This window comes from Caloenas nicobarica, chromosome 9 (genome assembly GCF_036013445.1).
Source record: "Caloenas nicobarica isolate bCalNic1 chromosome 9, bCalNic1.hap1, whole genome shotgun sequence".
Taxonomy (NCBI): domain Eukaryota; kingdom Metazoa; phylum Chordata; class Aves; order Columbiformes; family Columbidae; genus Caloenas; species Caloenas nicobarica.
Window position 1 is genome coordinate 24,443,267 of NC_088253.1, and position 14,721 is coordinate 24,457,987.

A 14,721-nucleotide genomic window follows, 5' to 3' on the forward strand; every position below is an offset into this window, starting at 1 on the left:
GGGGGGCGGGAGCGCTCGGCCGGGCACACCGCGCCGGGCCGGGGCTCCGGCTTCCTGGGGGCTCCGGCTTCCCGGGGGCAGGCGGCGGGGGCGCCTCCGCGAGGGGCGGTCGGGCCGAGCCCGAGCCCGGTCCCGGTGGCCGCAGTGCTGCCGCTGCGTTTCTCCGAGGGTAAGCTGGCCCAGGGTGAGTGCCGGGCGGTACCCGCGGGCCCCGCGGGGCGGCTGCTCTGGGGCCGGCGGTGGCCGCGGGGGGAAGCCGCCCAGAGGCCCCTGCCCTGCGGTGCGTGGCGGTTCATTTCCAAACGGATGCATGAGTTCATAACGCACGTGGCGGCTTCTAAATTAATAGTAAAATCGTGATTTTTGACGTTGCAGGGCATGCGACATTCTGGTGAGCTCGGGCAGCGCAGGGCGTGCGGAGGGGCCGCGGCCAGCGGAGGGGCCGGCGCTCGGCGCCGCTGCCCGCCGGGCCACGCGGGACCCGCAGCGGGCACGAATGAGCTCCGGGCGGCCGGGAGCTGCCGGCTGGGACGGCTCCATGACAAACAGGTGAGACACTTCAGGTCGTGAGGCACCGGGGCCTGCCGGCGGGGCCCGTGGCAGCCAGCAGGCGCTGCCGCCGGGCCGGGCTGGCCGGGCATCCCGGGGCCGCGCCCGCGCCGCGCGCTCTGGCGGCGCCGCCATCTTGCCCGTCTGTCTGTCCGGCGGTCCTTTGTCTGTCTGCGGCTCCGCGGCGCCTGCAGCGGGACCGGTAAGGCGGGCCGGGCCGGGTCCCGCCGTCCGCCGGAGGGGGGGCAGCGTCCGGCGCGCTGTGGCAGGGGCCGGGCCGGCGGGCCGGGTCCCTGTCCTGTCCGTCGGCGTCCTCGGGAGCGCGGGGTGGGTTCCTTCCTCCGTCCCTCTGTCCGGGGAGCGGGCTGTGTTTGTCTGTGTGTCCGTCCTCTTGTGGGCTGGATCCTTCCTGCCGCCTCCCGTGTGCTGGGTCTGCCGGCTGGATCCCTCTGTCTGAGGAGGCTGACGGGACCCCTGCGTCCGTCTGTCTGAGGAGGCTGACGGGACCCCTGCGTCCGTCTGTCTGAGGAGGCTGACGGGACCCCTGCGTCCGTCTGTCTGAGGAGGCTGACGGGACCCCTGCGTCCGTCTGTCTGAGGAGGCTGACGGGACCCCTGCGTCCGTCTGTCTGAGGAGGCTGACGGGATCCCTGCGTCCGTCTGTCTGAGGAGGCTGACGGGACCCCTGCGTCCGTCTGTCTGAGGAGGCTGACGGGACCCCTGCGTCCGTCTGTCTGAGGAGGCTGACGGGACCCCTGCGTCTGTCTGTCTGAGGAGGCTGACGGGATCCCTGCGTCCGTCTGTCTGGGGAGAGGCGGGTTCAGCTTCTCCTTTTGTCTGTCTGTCTGAGGGACTGTTGGACTGATTCCTTCCTCTGTCGGTCTGAGGACGAGGAGTCGATGTTTCCCCCCTTGTAAAGTTTGAGGGGTCAGCGTGTCCCCCCGTGCAGGACGAGGGGTGCGTGCTCCCCACGCGAGGTGCGCTGTCCTCGTCCCCTCCCACGCGCTGTGTCCCCCCGGCCTGTCCCTGTCTGCCTGGGTCCCAGCAGCAGGGAGGATGCAGCAGCCCCACCGTGCCCCTCTCCCTGTCTGCCGGGGCCATGGGGTCAGTCCCCTTGTGGGGGTGAGACCCGTCCCTGGCCCGGCCACACTGTCGCCTCAGCTGCTGCAGCCGCGGCTGGAGCTGTCACTGTGAGGCGGCCGGTCCCCTCGCGTGCCCAGGCTGGGTTATCCAGTGCCCTTGGGGCACGGGGGGCCGTGTGTCCCCTTGGTCTCTCCAGGGGTGGGGGGCCAGGGATAGGGCAGAGTCTGCAGGTTTGGTGAGGCTCTTGCCCTGAGCGCCGTGGGGATGCACAGGAGGGAGAAGGGTGTTTGGACTGGGACCGGGAGAAGGGTGTTTGGACTGGGACCACAGTCACTCTTGAATTGGGGCACTCTTCACTTTTTGTATGCTGGGGACAGGGTTGCTATAACTTTGCTGGAGCACTGGGTGGGACTGCGCGGACATAGTGGTTTGTGAAATGCTTGTGGATGGTGTTGGATACTGGCACAGAATGTGGCTGTGGTGGTGCAGAATGAGCCCTGTAGGCAGAAGGGTGGGGATGGCCCTGAGACAGCCAGCTGTGCTTGGCCAGAGGCTCAGGAGGTTCCAGTGGTGTGTGTGACAGGCTCTTCTCTTCTCAGGTGAGCCCTCTGCTGAGGGACCGAACATTCTGTGCTCCCAGGTCAGGGAAACATGTCCCGTCGGAAACAGACCACTCCTAACAAAGTTCACTGTGAGTATAATGTTACACAGCATTGTGGGATCTTTGCCCTAGCTGGATTGTTGTGGAGTGAGGTGGGGAGGAGGGGAATGGTGAGGAGGTACAGTTTGTGGGGGAATGGTGGTTACTCACGTTTCGTCTTAGGGACCGTAAGAAGAGAAACTGAGCTCTGTGCATCACGGGAGCTGGCTGTGTCCTGGCAAGGCAGGACAGGGGTAGGCTTGAACAAACAACTAATGCTGTAAAGGTAGGTGTGTGTGTGCAGGGCCTGTAGCTGTGCTTTGCATTCACACTGTCACAAGTGCAAGTTAGTACACTAAGAAACGTGACTTCGGGGCTGTGGGTAGCAAAGGAAGCTCTAGGCAAGGTGGTTTGCGTGTGCGGCTGCCGGCCAGGAAGTCCTGGGGTCTGATCTTCGCCCTACCACAGACTCAACTGACTAGCCTTGGACACGTTACTTAAGCTCACTGTACCTCAATTTCCTACCAGAATCTGTAAGTGAAGCTATTGCTCTTTCCTTGCAGGGAATGGACAGTGGCTGAGTAATTTACTGGACAGATAAGTGCTATCTGTCAGATCATTCTTGAGCTGAGCCGGTAGGACAGATCTCTGTTTCTCCAGCATTGTCATCACCCTGTCATTTGCTTGATAGTGAAAGGGCTGAAGATGCTGTACATCAGCACTTCTTGTGAGCAGGCTATAGCAACATGTTACTGGAGCTGAGAGACGTGTAGATGTTTGGCTGCAAAGGGGAAACTGTACATATACGGCTTTTGACTGATTTGCAGCAGAGGGAGGTTGGGGGGACTGAAGCTGTGAAGCTGTGCCCTTGTACATATCCAGCTTTGTGGCTGGAAACACATTTGGAATTTGGGCTAGAACGAGGAAAACAAATTTCCACTTCCATAGACATGTGAAAATAAGGCTGAAGAGAAGGCCTGTGGTATTGCTAAGCTGTAGTAGCTGTCAGGAGTATGGGACAGAGAGCTGAGTGCTGCAGCACTAACACTGCCTCGCTTTGCTGATGCTGCCGGCTTGCCTGTCTCTCTGTGTTTCTCTGTGCTGCCTTTTGTATCAGTATGGTGATAGGAATCTCTGCATGCTGTCCTTCACACTAGGGGAAAATACATTGTGACATATCCTAATCCTTTCTGTGCTCGGTGAGTGTACAGGGGAGAACTACCTCTGTCTGGGACCTGAAAGCCCCACTGGCAGCTGGAGCTGGGCCTGGGAGAGCTGACTGAGCTTTCCTTGGTAGCTACCGTAAGAGCCTTGAGGCTTTTGGCATCTGCGCTGACCTGTGCTCTCCAATTCGTGCTTCTGGGTGCTGGGTTCAACGGTGGGCAGAGTATAGCTTTGATTTGCAGGATAGTACATTAATGACTTTGGAATTGTCTTACTTATAGAAATTGGGTATGTGTTCTGTCCTATGGTGCTAATGAAACATCTTGTGTCCACACACATTTGCTTCTGAGAGTGCCTAGGTATTACTGCTGCCATTTAGGTCAAACATACACAAGGCATGCACTTGTGCTGTCTCCCTGCTGTGGAGTCACAGAATCACAGAATCACAGAATGTTAGGGATTGGAAGGGACCTCGAAAGATCATCTAGTCCAATCCCCCTGCCAGGGCAGGAACACCTAGGTGAGGTTACACAGGAAGGCGTCCAGGCGGGTTTTGAATGTCTCCAGAGAAGGAGAATCCACAACCTCCCTGGGCAGCCTGTTCCAGTGTTCCGTCACCCTCACTGAGAAGAAGTTTCTTCTCAAATTTAAGTGGAATCTCTTGTGTTCCAGCTTGAACCCATTACCCCTTGTCTTACTGTTGGTTGTCACCGAGAAGAGCCTGGCTCCATCCTCGTGACACCCACCCTTTATATATTTATAAACATTGATGAGGTCACCCCTCAGTCTCCTCCAAGCTAAAGAGACCCAGCTCCCTCAGCCTTTCCTCATAAGGGAGATGCTCCACTCCTTTAATCATCTTTGTGGCCCTGCGCTGGACTCATGGTCTCATGTATGGAAACCAAGGACACAACAGCTCTAATGTTGCAGGTAGAGTTTCCATGGTGTTGAGGTGGGCTTTTTTTGCGCACTCTACTGCCTAAGGGTTATGTTCTTCAGAAGCTTGTACTATTATATACAAAACTATACATATTATGGGGTTCAGTTGTGTGCTATTTTCACAGTGAACTTTGCTTTTTTATCTGCAATACAAGTAGTTGTATTTCTACTTTTGGTCTTGGGGGAAGTTATCTGACAAACATGCTACCAGCAGGCATGAGGTTGAGGTTATGGCATCTAGTGTGCCACAGAGAGGAATTCTGGGACCTGCTCACCTCCTTTACATGTGGTACATTGCTACAGAGCAACTACTCAACAGGAGCCATCAGGAGCAGCACGTAGAACCACAAGAAAATAAAGGGACTGAAAGATGCAAGAAACACGTCAATGGTGACGTCTCAACCTTGGGATGGAAAATCTTGTCTATCTTATGATGAACACCACCAAATTGTTGGGACTTCTCTGTCTACCTAGCCTGCTGTGTCTCTGGAGGGCCCAGAAATGCCATGCAGTGCACTGACGAGGATAATCGGAGAGAGCATCGGCTCCAAGAACTGGGTGAGCCAGCAGAATGAGGAGTCAGGCTGAGACATAGCAGACACGTTACTGAGACTTCTTCACAGGGCCTGAAGTGGTTGGGAGGAGAGGAATAAAAGGGACAGCAGGTATGCGGCTTTTCACGCAGTTGTCTGCAGCTGGGGTCTGATTTGGCAGGCTATGGGGCTGGGGAAGTGCTTTTTGATTTGCATAAATACCACTGTGAATATCTAACTGGACAGATCTGTGGGAGGACGGTGCCGACTTCTTCCTTGCATGGCCACTCCGTGTTATCTTCCTTCTGGGATTCTGTAGGGCAGGCGACAGCTGCCACCCTCCTCTCCCTTGCTTGCTTGGTGCCACCTCTTTCCAGGGTCACTTCCCAGGCTTGGCATGGCCCTTGTTTCACCTTGCTCTCACAACGACGTGGCTTGCTGTCCTCACTTAGCGCAGAATCACTGGGTGGTGTGCAGAGCGACTGGCCGAGAGGCTGTGTTGTTACAGGTCAAAACAGTTTTAAATGGAAGTTGATGTGTAAGGAAATACAGAATAACACAGAAACAATTATAAAAAAATACTCTTATCACAGAAGTCTCGTGCACAATGGCCAGTCCTTCTACAGTTTTAACTGTAGCCATTTCCCCTTTGGCAGGGCTGCAGCACATAATTGGCTCTTAATTTAATTTTCTTTTGCCATGCGGTGCATGAAAGAAACACTACACCTGACAAAATGGTAACAAATAAAACTGTAATACTGGAATATGCTTATTGCATTGCCCATTCCACATTGAATTGAAAAATACAATGCAGTTGCATTGTTCCTGTGGGGATAGCTTAATTGGTTCGATTTGGTATTTATTTTCTCCCAGACTCCAAAGTGTAAAAGTATAAAATCTTTCTTAAGTGATTCATCTGATCTTGCGTTCAAGCCCATCCATTGCTGCACTGTCACTCCATCAGTTATGGGCTACTCACTGTTCTTGCGCTTGCCAAAAATTCACTGCGAGTGTTAGCGTGCACTTTTATTTTCTCTCCCTGCTGTCCCATGAGCTGCTTTTCTTTCTATTGCTTGTGGCCTTTGCAAGTGATGCTGATTTTAGAACTCTGGAGAACAGCTTTTGTTAGTCAAATTAATTGACACTTCCTAGCACTCTTTATTATGGCCCCAATATCCTATTAATTCTCTAATCCCTTCGCTCTCCTTCTGACACACGCACATTCTGTGCTCTTCGGTGTTCCTTGAATTCTGCTGTCTATAATATTCTCAGTTTGAAGAGGAAGTATCTTGCAAGAAATAGCACCCAGCATTCAAAACCAAGCAGAAATGTTACTTGCATCAAGATCCTTGGTTCTTAAATGGGTCTGTGGGCTGCCGTTGCTAACTCTTTCAATTGTGTTGTTTTTTATTTCAGTAACCACTACAGCAGTGTGGACAACCCAGAATAGCGATGGGGCAGGTGGACTAGATCCACAGTGGTGGAAAGAATTGCACATTTCAGGTCCAGGAAAGGAGCACAGAGAAGACCTACATGAACAGGGACTTTAATTTGATGTATAAGGAGGGAATAAAGTGGCTCATCTCTGAGAGACCTTGCTGTTTAGGAAGGAAGACAGAGGAATGGTGCAGTTTCTTTTGGTTTTGTTTTGTGGATTTTGGGGTGGGAGTTGTTTGTTTGTGTGTTTATTTTCCAGAACACCTGAGAGTTATCCTGCATTCATACAGTTCAAGAAGGGAAGGGCTCAGGAAAAAAGATCGTTTCTGGCTACCAAGTTGATACGCCACCCGATCGTAGCAGCCGTAACTGCCCCTGTCGCACAGCCCCACAGGGCTGCCCCCCTCCTGCACCGCTGCGCACCCGCCATCCCACTCACTCACAGGATTGTGCAGAGGAGAACTGGAATGCAAAGCAGAGGCATTTGTGTGATCTTTCACTGTCCTACATCTCTAGCTGTTTGTAAAACAAATGCAGTGACTTGTTTTGGTGTTGTGGTCAGCCTGCAGCCCTTTTTGTATTTAATAAAGAAACTTCTGGAGAAGAGTCTGTGAATTCAATATTGAGCATACATCCTTTACTGATAGCAGTGATCCTAAAGCTGCTGCCTGTCTTACTCCCTTTCCAACTGAATGTAAGTTTACTCAAAGTGGGGTGGAGGTGGCATGTAAGTGTCTGTGTGTGAGCACGTGTGTGCAGAAGCAATAAAAGTATAACCCTGTACCTATCAAACATTAAAGCTTCATCAAAGCAGGACTTAGTCCACCAGTGGGCACTCTTCCGTAACTTCTTTTGGAGACCATATTAGTTTAATTCAGAAGAAATTCTGTGTAAGCTAAAGATAGCATTTTAAAAGTTTGTCTCTCCCAGTCCCATGATGCCTTTTAGCTCCAGGCTGGTGAAGAATGCACAAGACATTGTCTGCTCACAGCACTGGTTTGTTAACAGTTTGCATGTCTGGCTGTAGGCCAATAGTTCTCTGCACTGTGCTGAGTCCATGCTGACTTGGTTCTGGGGGCGTTGTACAGCAAGGCCGCTGGCAGATGATTGCTCTCTCAGTTGTTGTGACTGATGCTGGTGTTACTGACAGGAGGAGTTCCCTCCTCAGTCACCTCCTATAGAGATCGCAGCTTTTAAACTCCTGCAGACTGTCTGCACGGTCTGTGTATCCGAGCAGGAACCTGCCTGCCCCCAGACCCCAGCTGCTGCTCCACGGAGATGTGAGGGGCTGGATGGGGAACGAACAAGCATGTAACCACTTCCACTAGCAGCTGCAGCAGTGTTTGGGAGTCCTGGATCTGTCGCAGATGGTGTGTCTCCTACCGTGGTTTTACATCTGTCCTGTGTTCTGCAGCTTTCCTCATTTCACCAGACTTTGTCTTGCAATGCTTTTCTGGTCTCTGGGCTTTCATTCTGGTGGTTTGTGGATGTCTGCTTCTCGGAAAGACACTGTAATTCCGTAATGTCTACTGCTCATACAGTCTGCATCTCAGTCCCACCAGTGTGAGGTTGTGGTCCAGACATAAGAGCAGCACTTGGGGTTTTGAAGACCATTCCATGCTGGAAAGGCTCCTGATGGGGGTGCATGTGTCAGCAATCATGATGGTACCTGTTGCTTGCAGTGACAGAATCAGAGTGCTTCTCATCACACAGATTGTGGTCTCAAGTCTTCTCTACAGAAACCTTTCTCGTGTTTCTGAAATAGAATGATAAATGCCTTCAAATGCTTTTGGAAACCCCCATGGGGATGTTGGGAACTAAAACTCTTCTCCCACGCTCTCCATGAAACTTTTGAATGTCTCTGAAATCTTGCATAAATGACTGCTTTTTAAAGCAGTGCTGGAAATGAAGAGGTGAGCACCAGAAAGGCAGTGTGAGTACGAACACAGGACAAAGCTGGCTGAGACAGTTCAGCGTGAGGGAACGTGCCTGTCCGTGTGACGGGACTGGGGCTCTCTCCATGGCTCAGGAATTCAGTTCCCTGGTTATACTGATGCCCATTGTGCCCCTATACCAAAAGGTGAAATTGTGTTCGGAAAGCTTTTGGTTTATGTGAAACGTGCACTGTGTCTTCCTTAGCATTTCCACATTTGTGCTTTGAGTGGTTCTTGAGAACTTATAAGTTGGTTGATAAATTTAACCTAAAAGCCTGCTGGGAACTTCAGCACCTTGTTCCAAGTGCTCCCAGTTCATCCACCAAGAGAGGCAAATCATGGCTACTGTGGAACAAAGTCATTTGTTTGATTTAGTATGAAAATTAATGGTTGCCTTCTATTGTTATTATCTGGAACCAAAAGTTCTCCTTAGCAGGGATTGCTGTAATAAGTTTTTTTTCAGAGGAGCACAAATAATTGCCTTATTTCAATGTGTTTGCCATCTTTTAACAAAGCAGACTGTAAGCTATCCCAAACAAGCGTCTCAGCTTTCTAGGTTTGTTCCTGTAGTTTTCTGTTTTGAGCGTGTGAAGTGTCACTGGGATCTATTTTAGCCAGAGCCACTCTTGGACAAGGCAAGGCAGTGAAGTAAGTTATCCATGGTGAGAGCAGGAGCTCTGAACACAAACACCTTGATGGGCAGCTTGTCCTCAGTCCCGCTGGGACAGAAGGTGGTGACAGAGCATGCCGAGGACAACCCCTCCGTTTAGTGCCGCTGTGGAGAGCAGAGGAGGTGCCAGGCACTTGGGGAGATGCTGTTTTTATGCACGTTGCCTGTTACAGCAGGGAATAGGGCTTAATGGTTCAAAAGAGCCATGTAGCACTGTGCCTGGTTTGGGATGCTGTCATTGTCCCTGAGTGGCCTCCCCTCCACCGGAAGCTGTGCTGTAGCTCTGGTGGCAGACAGCTTGGCAGCAGAGGAAGCCACCTCACTATGTGTGGCAGATGCATGGCATATCTTTTTTTTTTTTTTTTTATGGTGGCTGGAGTGGCATATAGAGCATGCAGAGAGCAGCCTGATGCCAGACACTTCCAGTGAGATGTTTTAGACACAGGGACCGCACTGACACCAGCAGGTACAAGAGGCTGGTGCTGCAGCGTGGGCAAGCAGAGAGGTTACTTAAATGCTTTCTGAGAGGTGACTTCAGAGGTTCTGCACAGCACAGGTGAGCAGCCCCACACCAGCCGTGTGTTTGGCCAGCCTTGGTGGTGAGCGTGATGGAACAGCACCGGTCTGACTCTTTGTCCTTGTGGCTGCCAGGGGAGCAAGTCTTTGCAGGGCTGGAGGAGCAAGCCCGCCAAGCCATGATGAAAAACAACTTTCCTGGAGCTCTTGGGGACCAAAGGCCAGACATCCATCCGCTGCAAGACCCCGACTCCAGCAGCAGTGAGTTCTGCCCCTTCCCGTAACAGCAAGGTAGTGGCCTGGGGGGACACTGACGGGGCGACGCAAGGTGCTGCACGGCTGTGGGGTCCTCTGAGGAACATCTCACCCATCTCCTCTGGGTTATCCCTGGGCCCCTGTGCAGGACTTGGTGTCAGTGAACAGCAAGAGCAGGGCAAAGGACCACCAGAACACAGGCTGGGCAACAACCTCGCACCGCGACACAGCCCCAGCTCACCAGAGCAAGGTGGTGACAGCAGTGGGTCCAGCTGAGGGTCCAGTGGTTGTCAAACAAGGCCAGGTAACTGGCCAGGTCCAGGGACTCAACAGAGCACTTCAGGCACCAAAGTGCCCCAGCCTGAGTTTAAGTGGAGCCCTTGCTCGGAGGGTGTGGAGAGAGGCCCCTGGTGATGCTGGTCAGGATGATTAAGGCCCGTGCGTGTCCTCAGGGTCCTGACATTTGGCATAACTGCTCTTCATGTTCCAGGTGGCAGTGACGATGAGGAAACCACCCAGGATGAAGTTTCTTCCCATACATCTGAGGAGGATGGCTCAGTGGTGAAAGTGAAGAAAGAATTAGAGAATGCAGAACAATCTGTGGCTGGAACCCCACTGATGAGAGAAAATAAGGTAAGTGTGTACTGGCTCTGCACTCACCTTAGGGTGGGGTGGCTGTGGGGGGACCTGTGTGCCCCACACAAAGTGGCTTTTCCTCCCTGTAGGTGCCCGAGAGTTTAAATGCTGACCCTGTGCTGGGACTGTCACAGTGTCCCCTCTGCCAGCTGGAGTGCGGAAGCAGGGAGCAGCTCATCACTCATGTGTACCAGGTAGGGGATGGTTCCCAGCTGGAGGATACCTCTGGCCTTAAGCCGCAAATCCACAAACAACCCAAAGCACAGGGTGGCTTTGTTCTGGTCTTTGCAGTCCCAGAACTGACCTCTAGCTAGGATGTGATTGAAATTTACAGCAGTAAACTATGTCCAGAGGGTGTCCTGGGGAAAGAATCAGCAAGGCACTGGTCTGGAGATCTGGAAAACACAACTCTGTCCCAAGGCAGTCTCTGCAAGCAGTTTCAGGCTGAGACCAGGCAGTTCAGATTAAACATGAACGCAATTTTTACATCATTCAGTGACATAAGAAGCCCTCCTCCTAATCACTCAGTTCTTTATTTTGTACCTTTATCACCATTCCTATCCCTGAAAACAGCTGTTCTTCCTCTGAAATGATTCCAGTATTGCAGGAAATGTGTGCTGGAATCTCACAGGTTTTGTTGTCAGGTATTCTCTTCACAGCACAAAGTCTGTAAAAGAAGGAATGAAGCAGAACTGACTTGGCCACTTACCTGCACCAGCTGACTCTCTAAGTGCTTCCTCACCAGCATCCTGCCTGCTGTCAGTCCAGTCACGCTTTGTCCAGCGACAGCAGCTCCACAGATGCATTTCTGAAAACAAGGGTCAGGTCTTACAATCCCAGTGTTTTGGCCTTAATTGTTTCTCCTGCACTGGAGTGGACCTGTAGAAAGGTTTCCTCCTTGTTGTTTGCCCCATGACACCCCAGCTGCCTTGAGCTTGGTCTAGGAGCTGTCAGACAGAGGTTTAGTGGTAAAGTGTCCCCATTCCAAGAGACTGAACCGAGTGATTTGCTGCATCTGTTGAGCATGCAGTGATGCTGGGCAGTTTGTCACTAACGGCCCAGGGGTTGTTTTGCAGCACACCGCAGCTGTGGTGAGCGCCAAGAGCTACATGTGTCCTGTATGTGGCAGAGCCCTCAGCTCACCGGGATCCCTTGGGCGACATCTCCTGATCCACTCAGAGGACCAACTGTCAAACTGTGCAGTGTGTGGAGCACGTTTCACCAGCCACGCCACGTTCAACAGGTCAGGGTCAGCTTGGCTGGTGAGTGCACCAGGGTACCCATGTTAAAGAGTAGGTGGGTTGCTGTAAATGATGCAGAAGTCAAGGCTCTGGACCCACCAAGGCCTGTAGGAGAGTTGTAAACACTACCAGTGAGTGAGATTCCCTTGATCCCTTCCTGCCTGCAGCTCTGCATCACCTGCTGAGACCTCCTGGGGCTGTGCTGCTGAAGGAGTGTTCTGTAGCTCTGTGAAGAGCTGGAGCTGTGCAGAAAGCACCAGGGTCTCCAGTCACTGGAGAACATTGAGCTACTTCCCTTGCCCAGCAATCCTTCCAAGTAGGTCTGTGCTGCCCAGATGTGTTTGTCATTTCCAGAGCAGAACTAACAGGCAGAAACTAAAGCACTCCTTGTTTGTGTCCTGCCTGATGGAAGATTATTTACTGACTTGTGGAACAGGGCTGAAAGGAGAAATCCAGAGGTGATGGGGAGGAGCAGCTTGCTGGCTAATTCCTGCTCTTGCGCTCTTCCAACCCAGATACTGCCCAGGGCTGACCCGCTTCCCACACCCAGATATGATGGTGCTTCATTTTTGATATTCAGACATGTTTGTGGGCAGGAACGGTTTAGCAGAGGCCTGTCATGGGCTGCAGTAGTGGCACTGTGGATTGCAGCCCCCTGGGAAGTCTGAGATGGGGACTCTTCCGTCAGCACCACATCTCTGACTCTTCTGCTCTTTCTGCTTTCCAGTGAGAAGCTGCCAGAGGTGCTCACTGCAGGTCGCCTGCCGGCACCGCAGAGCGAGGGCTCCTCCAGCGTTGAGGGGAAAGACATTGCCTTCCACACACCCGTGTACCCTGCAGGCATCCTCCTGGTTTGCAACAACTGTGCTGCATATCGTAAGCTGCTGGAGGCGCAGACACCGGGCATGCGCAAGTGGGCGCTTCGTCGGCAGAACGAGCCCCTGGAAGTGCGGCTGCAGCGTCTGGAGCGGGAGCGGACAGCCAAGAAAAGTCGGCGGGACAATGAGACACCTGAAGAACGGGAAGTGAGGCGTATGCGGGATCGAGAAGCCAAGCGCTTGCAGCGCATGCAAGAGACAGATGAGCAGCGGGCGCGGCGGCTGCAGCGAGACCGGGAAGCCATGCGACTGAAACGTGCAAATGAGACCCCAGAGAAACGACAGGCCCGGCTCATCCGGGAGCGTGAGGCCAAGAGGCTCAAGCGGCGCCTGGAGAAAATGGACATGATGCTTCGGGCACAGTTTGGCCAGGACCCCTCTGCCATGGCTGCTTTGGCAGCTGAAATGAACTTTTTCCAGCTGCCAGTGAGTAATGTGGAGCTGGAGAGCCAACTGCTGGGCAAAATGACGTTTGAGGAGCAGAGCAACAGCACGCTGCATTGAGCTGAGCCGAGGACTGTGCCACCTCTGCCGCACCTGCCACAGGCACACGAGCGGGGTTCTGTACCTGGGAGGCTGCTGAGGGACCCTGGCTGCCTGTCCTGACTGGGGGTTCTGGTTTTCTCCTGAACAGAGGAGGGGAACAGAGCTGAGAGATGTCTGCCAAAGTAGCCCTGGTGGGAGCAGATCCTGAGGATACAGTCTGCTCTGGGGGCCAAGTCACAGTCTGTGAACAGAGAGAAAATAAATTAATGTTCACGTTTATTTAGTCCCCTTTTTTACCTTTTGTGCTCTGTCCTGTTCTTGGACCCCTGCCCTATAGATGGGTCTGGGCTGCTGCAGTTCTGCTGTAGGTGAAAGCCTACCTGACTGAAAAGGGATCTTGTTTACTGCAGCATGAATTGTAGAGCTGAGGACTTTGACAGGCCACAACCTCTCCAGGAGTAAATCCCTCGCAGTCTGTGCCCATAAAAAGGAAGCAAAGGAGGACATCGTCTCCCTGGAAATGGCTGCTTACACCCTTTCTCTTAACATTAGCATTATGTGCTTATTTGCAGAAGCATCCCTGGAAAAACTAAGAGGAAACTGAGTTCCTGTTCTAAGATACCTCACACAAACACTAACAGAAAGGCTGACTGCGGTAAGCAAACAGCAAACAAGTTTGCTGGTTTACTCGCAAGTTACTTTTCACTTAAACAGTGTTTCAGCTTTGCAAGTGAGGTGATTGAATGGTGAACAGGGTAGGTCAGCTCCCTTGTGCTCTGTGGGTTTGTTTTTCTCATCACCCCTGTGCTGTGTCCAGCTCTGGGCTCGCAGTGCCCGAGAGGCACAGACACACTGCGGGGCGTCCTGCAAAGGGCTGGAGCACCTCTGCTGTGAGGAAGGGCTGGGAGAGCTGGGACTGCTCACCCTGGAGACAAGGGAAGGCTTGAGAGGGAGATCTCATCCATGTTTATAAATACCTGGAGGGAGAGTGTAGAGAAGATGGAGCCAGGCTGTTTCCAGTGGTGCCCAGTGACAGGACCAGGAGCAATGGGCACAAGCAGGAATGCAAGGAGTTCCCTCTGAACATCAGGAAATGCTGTTTCACTGTGTGGGTGACAGAGCACTGGGACAGGTCACCCAGGGAAGCTGCAGAGTGTTCCACCTTGGAGACACTCAGAAGACACAGTCCTGGGCAGCTGGCCCTGGGTGGCCCTGCCTGAGCACAGGGTTGGACCAATGGCCTCTGGAGGTCCCTTCCCACCTCAGCTCTCCCATGACTTCACAGGATGCTGAGCTTGTGCAACCATTTCAATAGAGCCAAATGCAACAGTGCTTGTCTAGGGCCACGGATCACACTCAAGTTATTCATTCTCATAGTAAATTCCTCTGTAACTGACAGCGACTTTCAGCCGCCACTGCAAATAACACTGTGGGGCAAGGGGGGAACTGTTAGTAAACAGAAACACACAGGTAGGAAAGAAAGTTGCTTTTGCTTCCACACTCAGCAGCCAAACTGATGAAAGGAACGTGGAAAAGGGGTGAGCTGGGGGGGAACCATGGAAAGCTGCAGTAACGGAGTCCGGAAAAACCTGCCAGAGGGAGGGACTTTAAGCCTTTAGTTTATTCAAGAGGTAGCCAAGGCAAAATGTGATGATAGGCTGTACCTATAGGAAATGGTTACCATTGCTAATGGAAATCATTATGAAACTGTGCAACTATGGAAATTAAATCTAGGCACATTTAAACTGGAAAAAGGCAAAA

At 52.6% G+C, this 14,721-nt stretch overlaps 1 protein-coding gene across 19 annotated transcripts; it reads left to right on the forward strand.

The window, feature by feature from the left end:
* Positions 1 to 6: 6 nt before the first annotated feature.
* ZNF821 (zinc finger protein 821) lies at positions 7 to 13,208 on the forward strand. 19 transcript variants are annotated; one of them, XM_065640631.1, is made up of 8 exons: positions 7 to 169; positions 376 to 549; positions 2,231 to 2,322; positions 9,600 to 9,725; positions 10,210 to 10,352; positions 10,445 to 10,549; positions 11,432 to 11,598; positions 12,324 to 13,208. In XM_065640631.1, exons 3-8 carry the CDS (start codon positions 2,283 to 2,285, stop codon positions 12,976 to 12,978), a joined length of 1,236 nt encoding a protein of 411 aa, XP_065496703.1. In that variant the 5' UTR covers positions 7 to 169; positions 376 to 549; positions 2,231 to 2,282; the 3' UTR covers positions 12,979 to 13,208. The 19 variants fall into 19 exon arrangements, 5 of the variants coding, with proteins under 5 accessions (XP_065496703.1, XP_065496705.1, XP_065496706.1 ...); XM_065640633.1 differs by lacking the exons at positions 7 to 169; positions 376 to 549 and adding an exon at positions 673 to 751; XM_065640634.1 differs by lacking the exons at positions 7 to 169; positions 376 to 549 and adding an exon at positions 2,455 to 2,557 and having other exon boundaries at positions 2,234 to 2,322.
* Positions 13,209 to 14,721: the final 1,513 nt, after the last annotated feature.

Bases quoted from the DNA above. Each gene is read 5' to 3' on its own strand.
- ZNF821 (XM_065640630.1), top strand. From the start codon at position 9,557: ATGGAACAGCACCGGTCTGACTCTTTGTCCTTGTGGCTGCCAGGGGAG. The intron at 10,550-11,431 runs GTAGGGGATGGT...GTTGTTTTGCAG, and splicing joins TCATCACTCATGTGTACCAG to CACACCGCAGCTGTGGTGAG. The intron at 11,599-12,323 runs GTCAGGGTCAGC...TCTGCTTTCCAG, and splicing joins AGCCACGCCACGTTCAACAG to TGAGAAGCTGCCAGAGGTGC.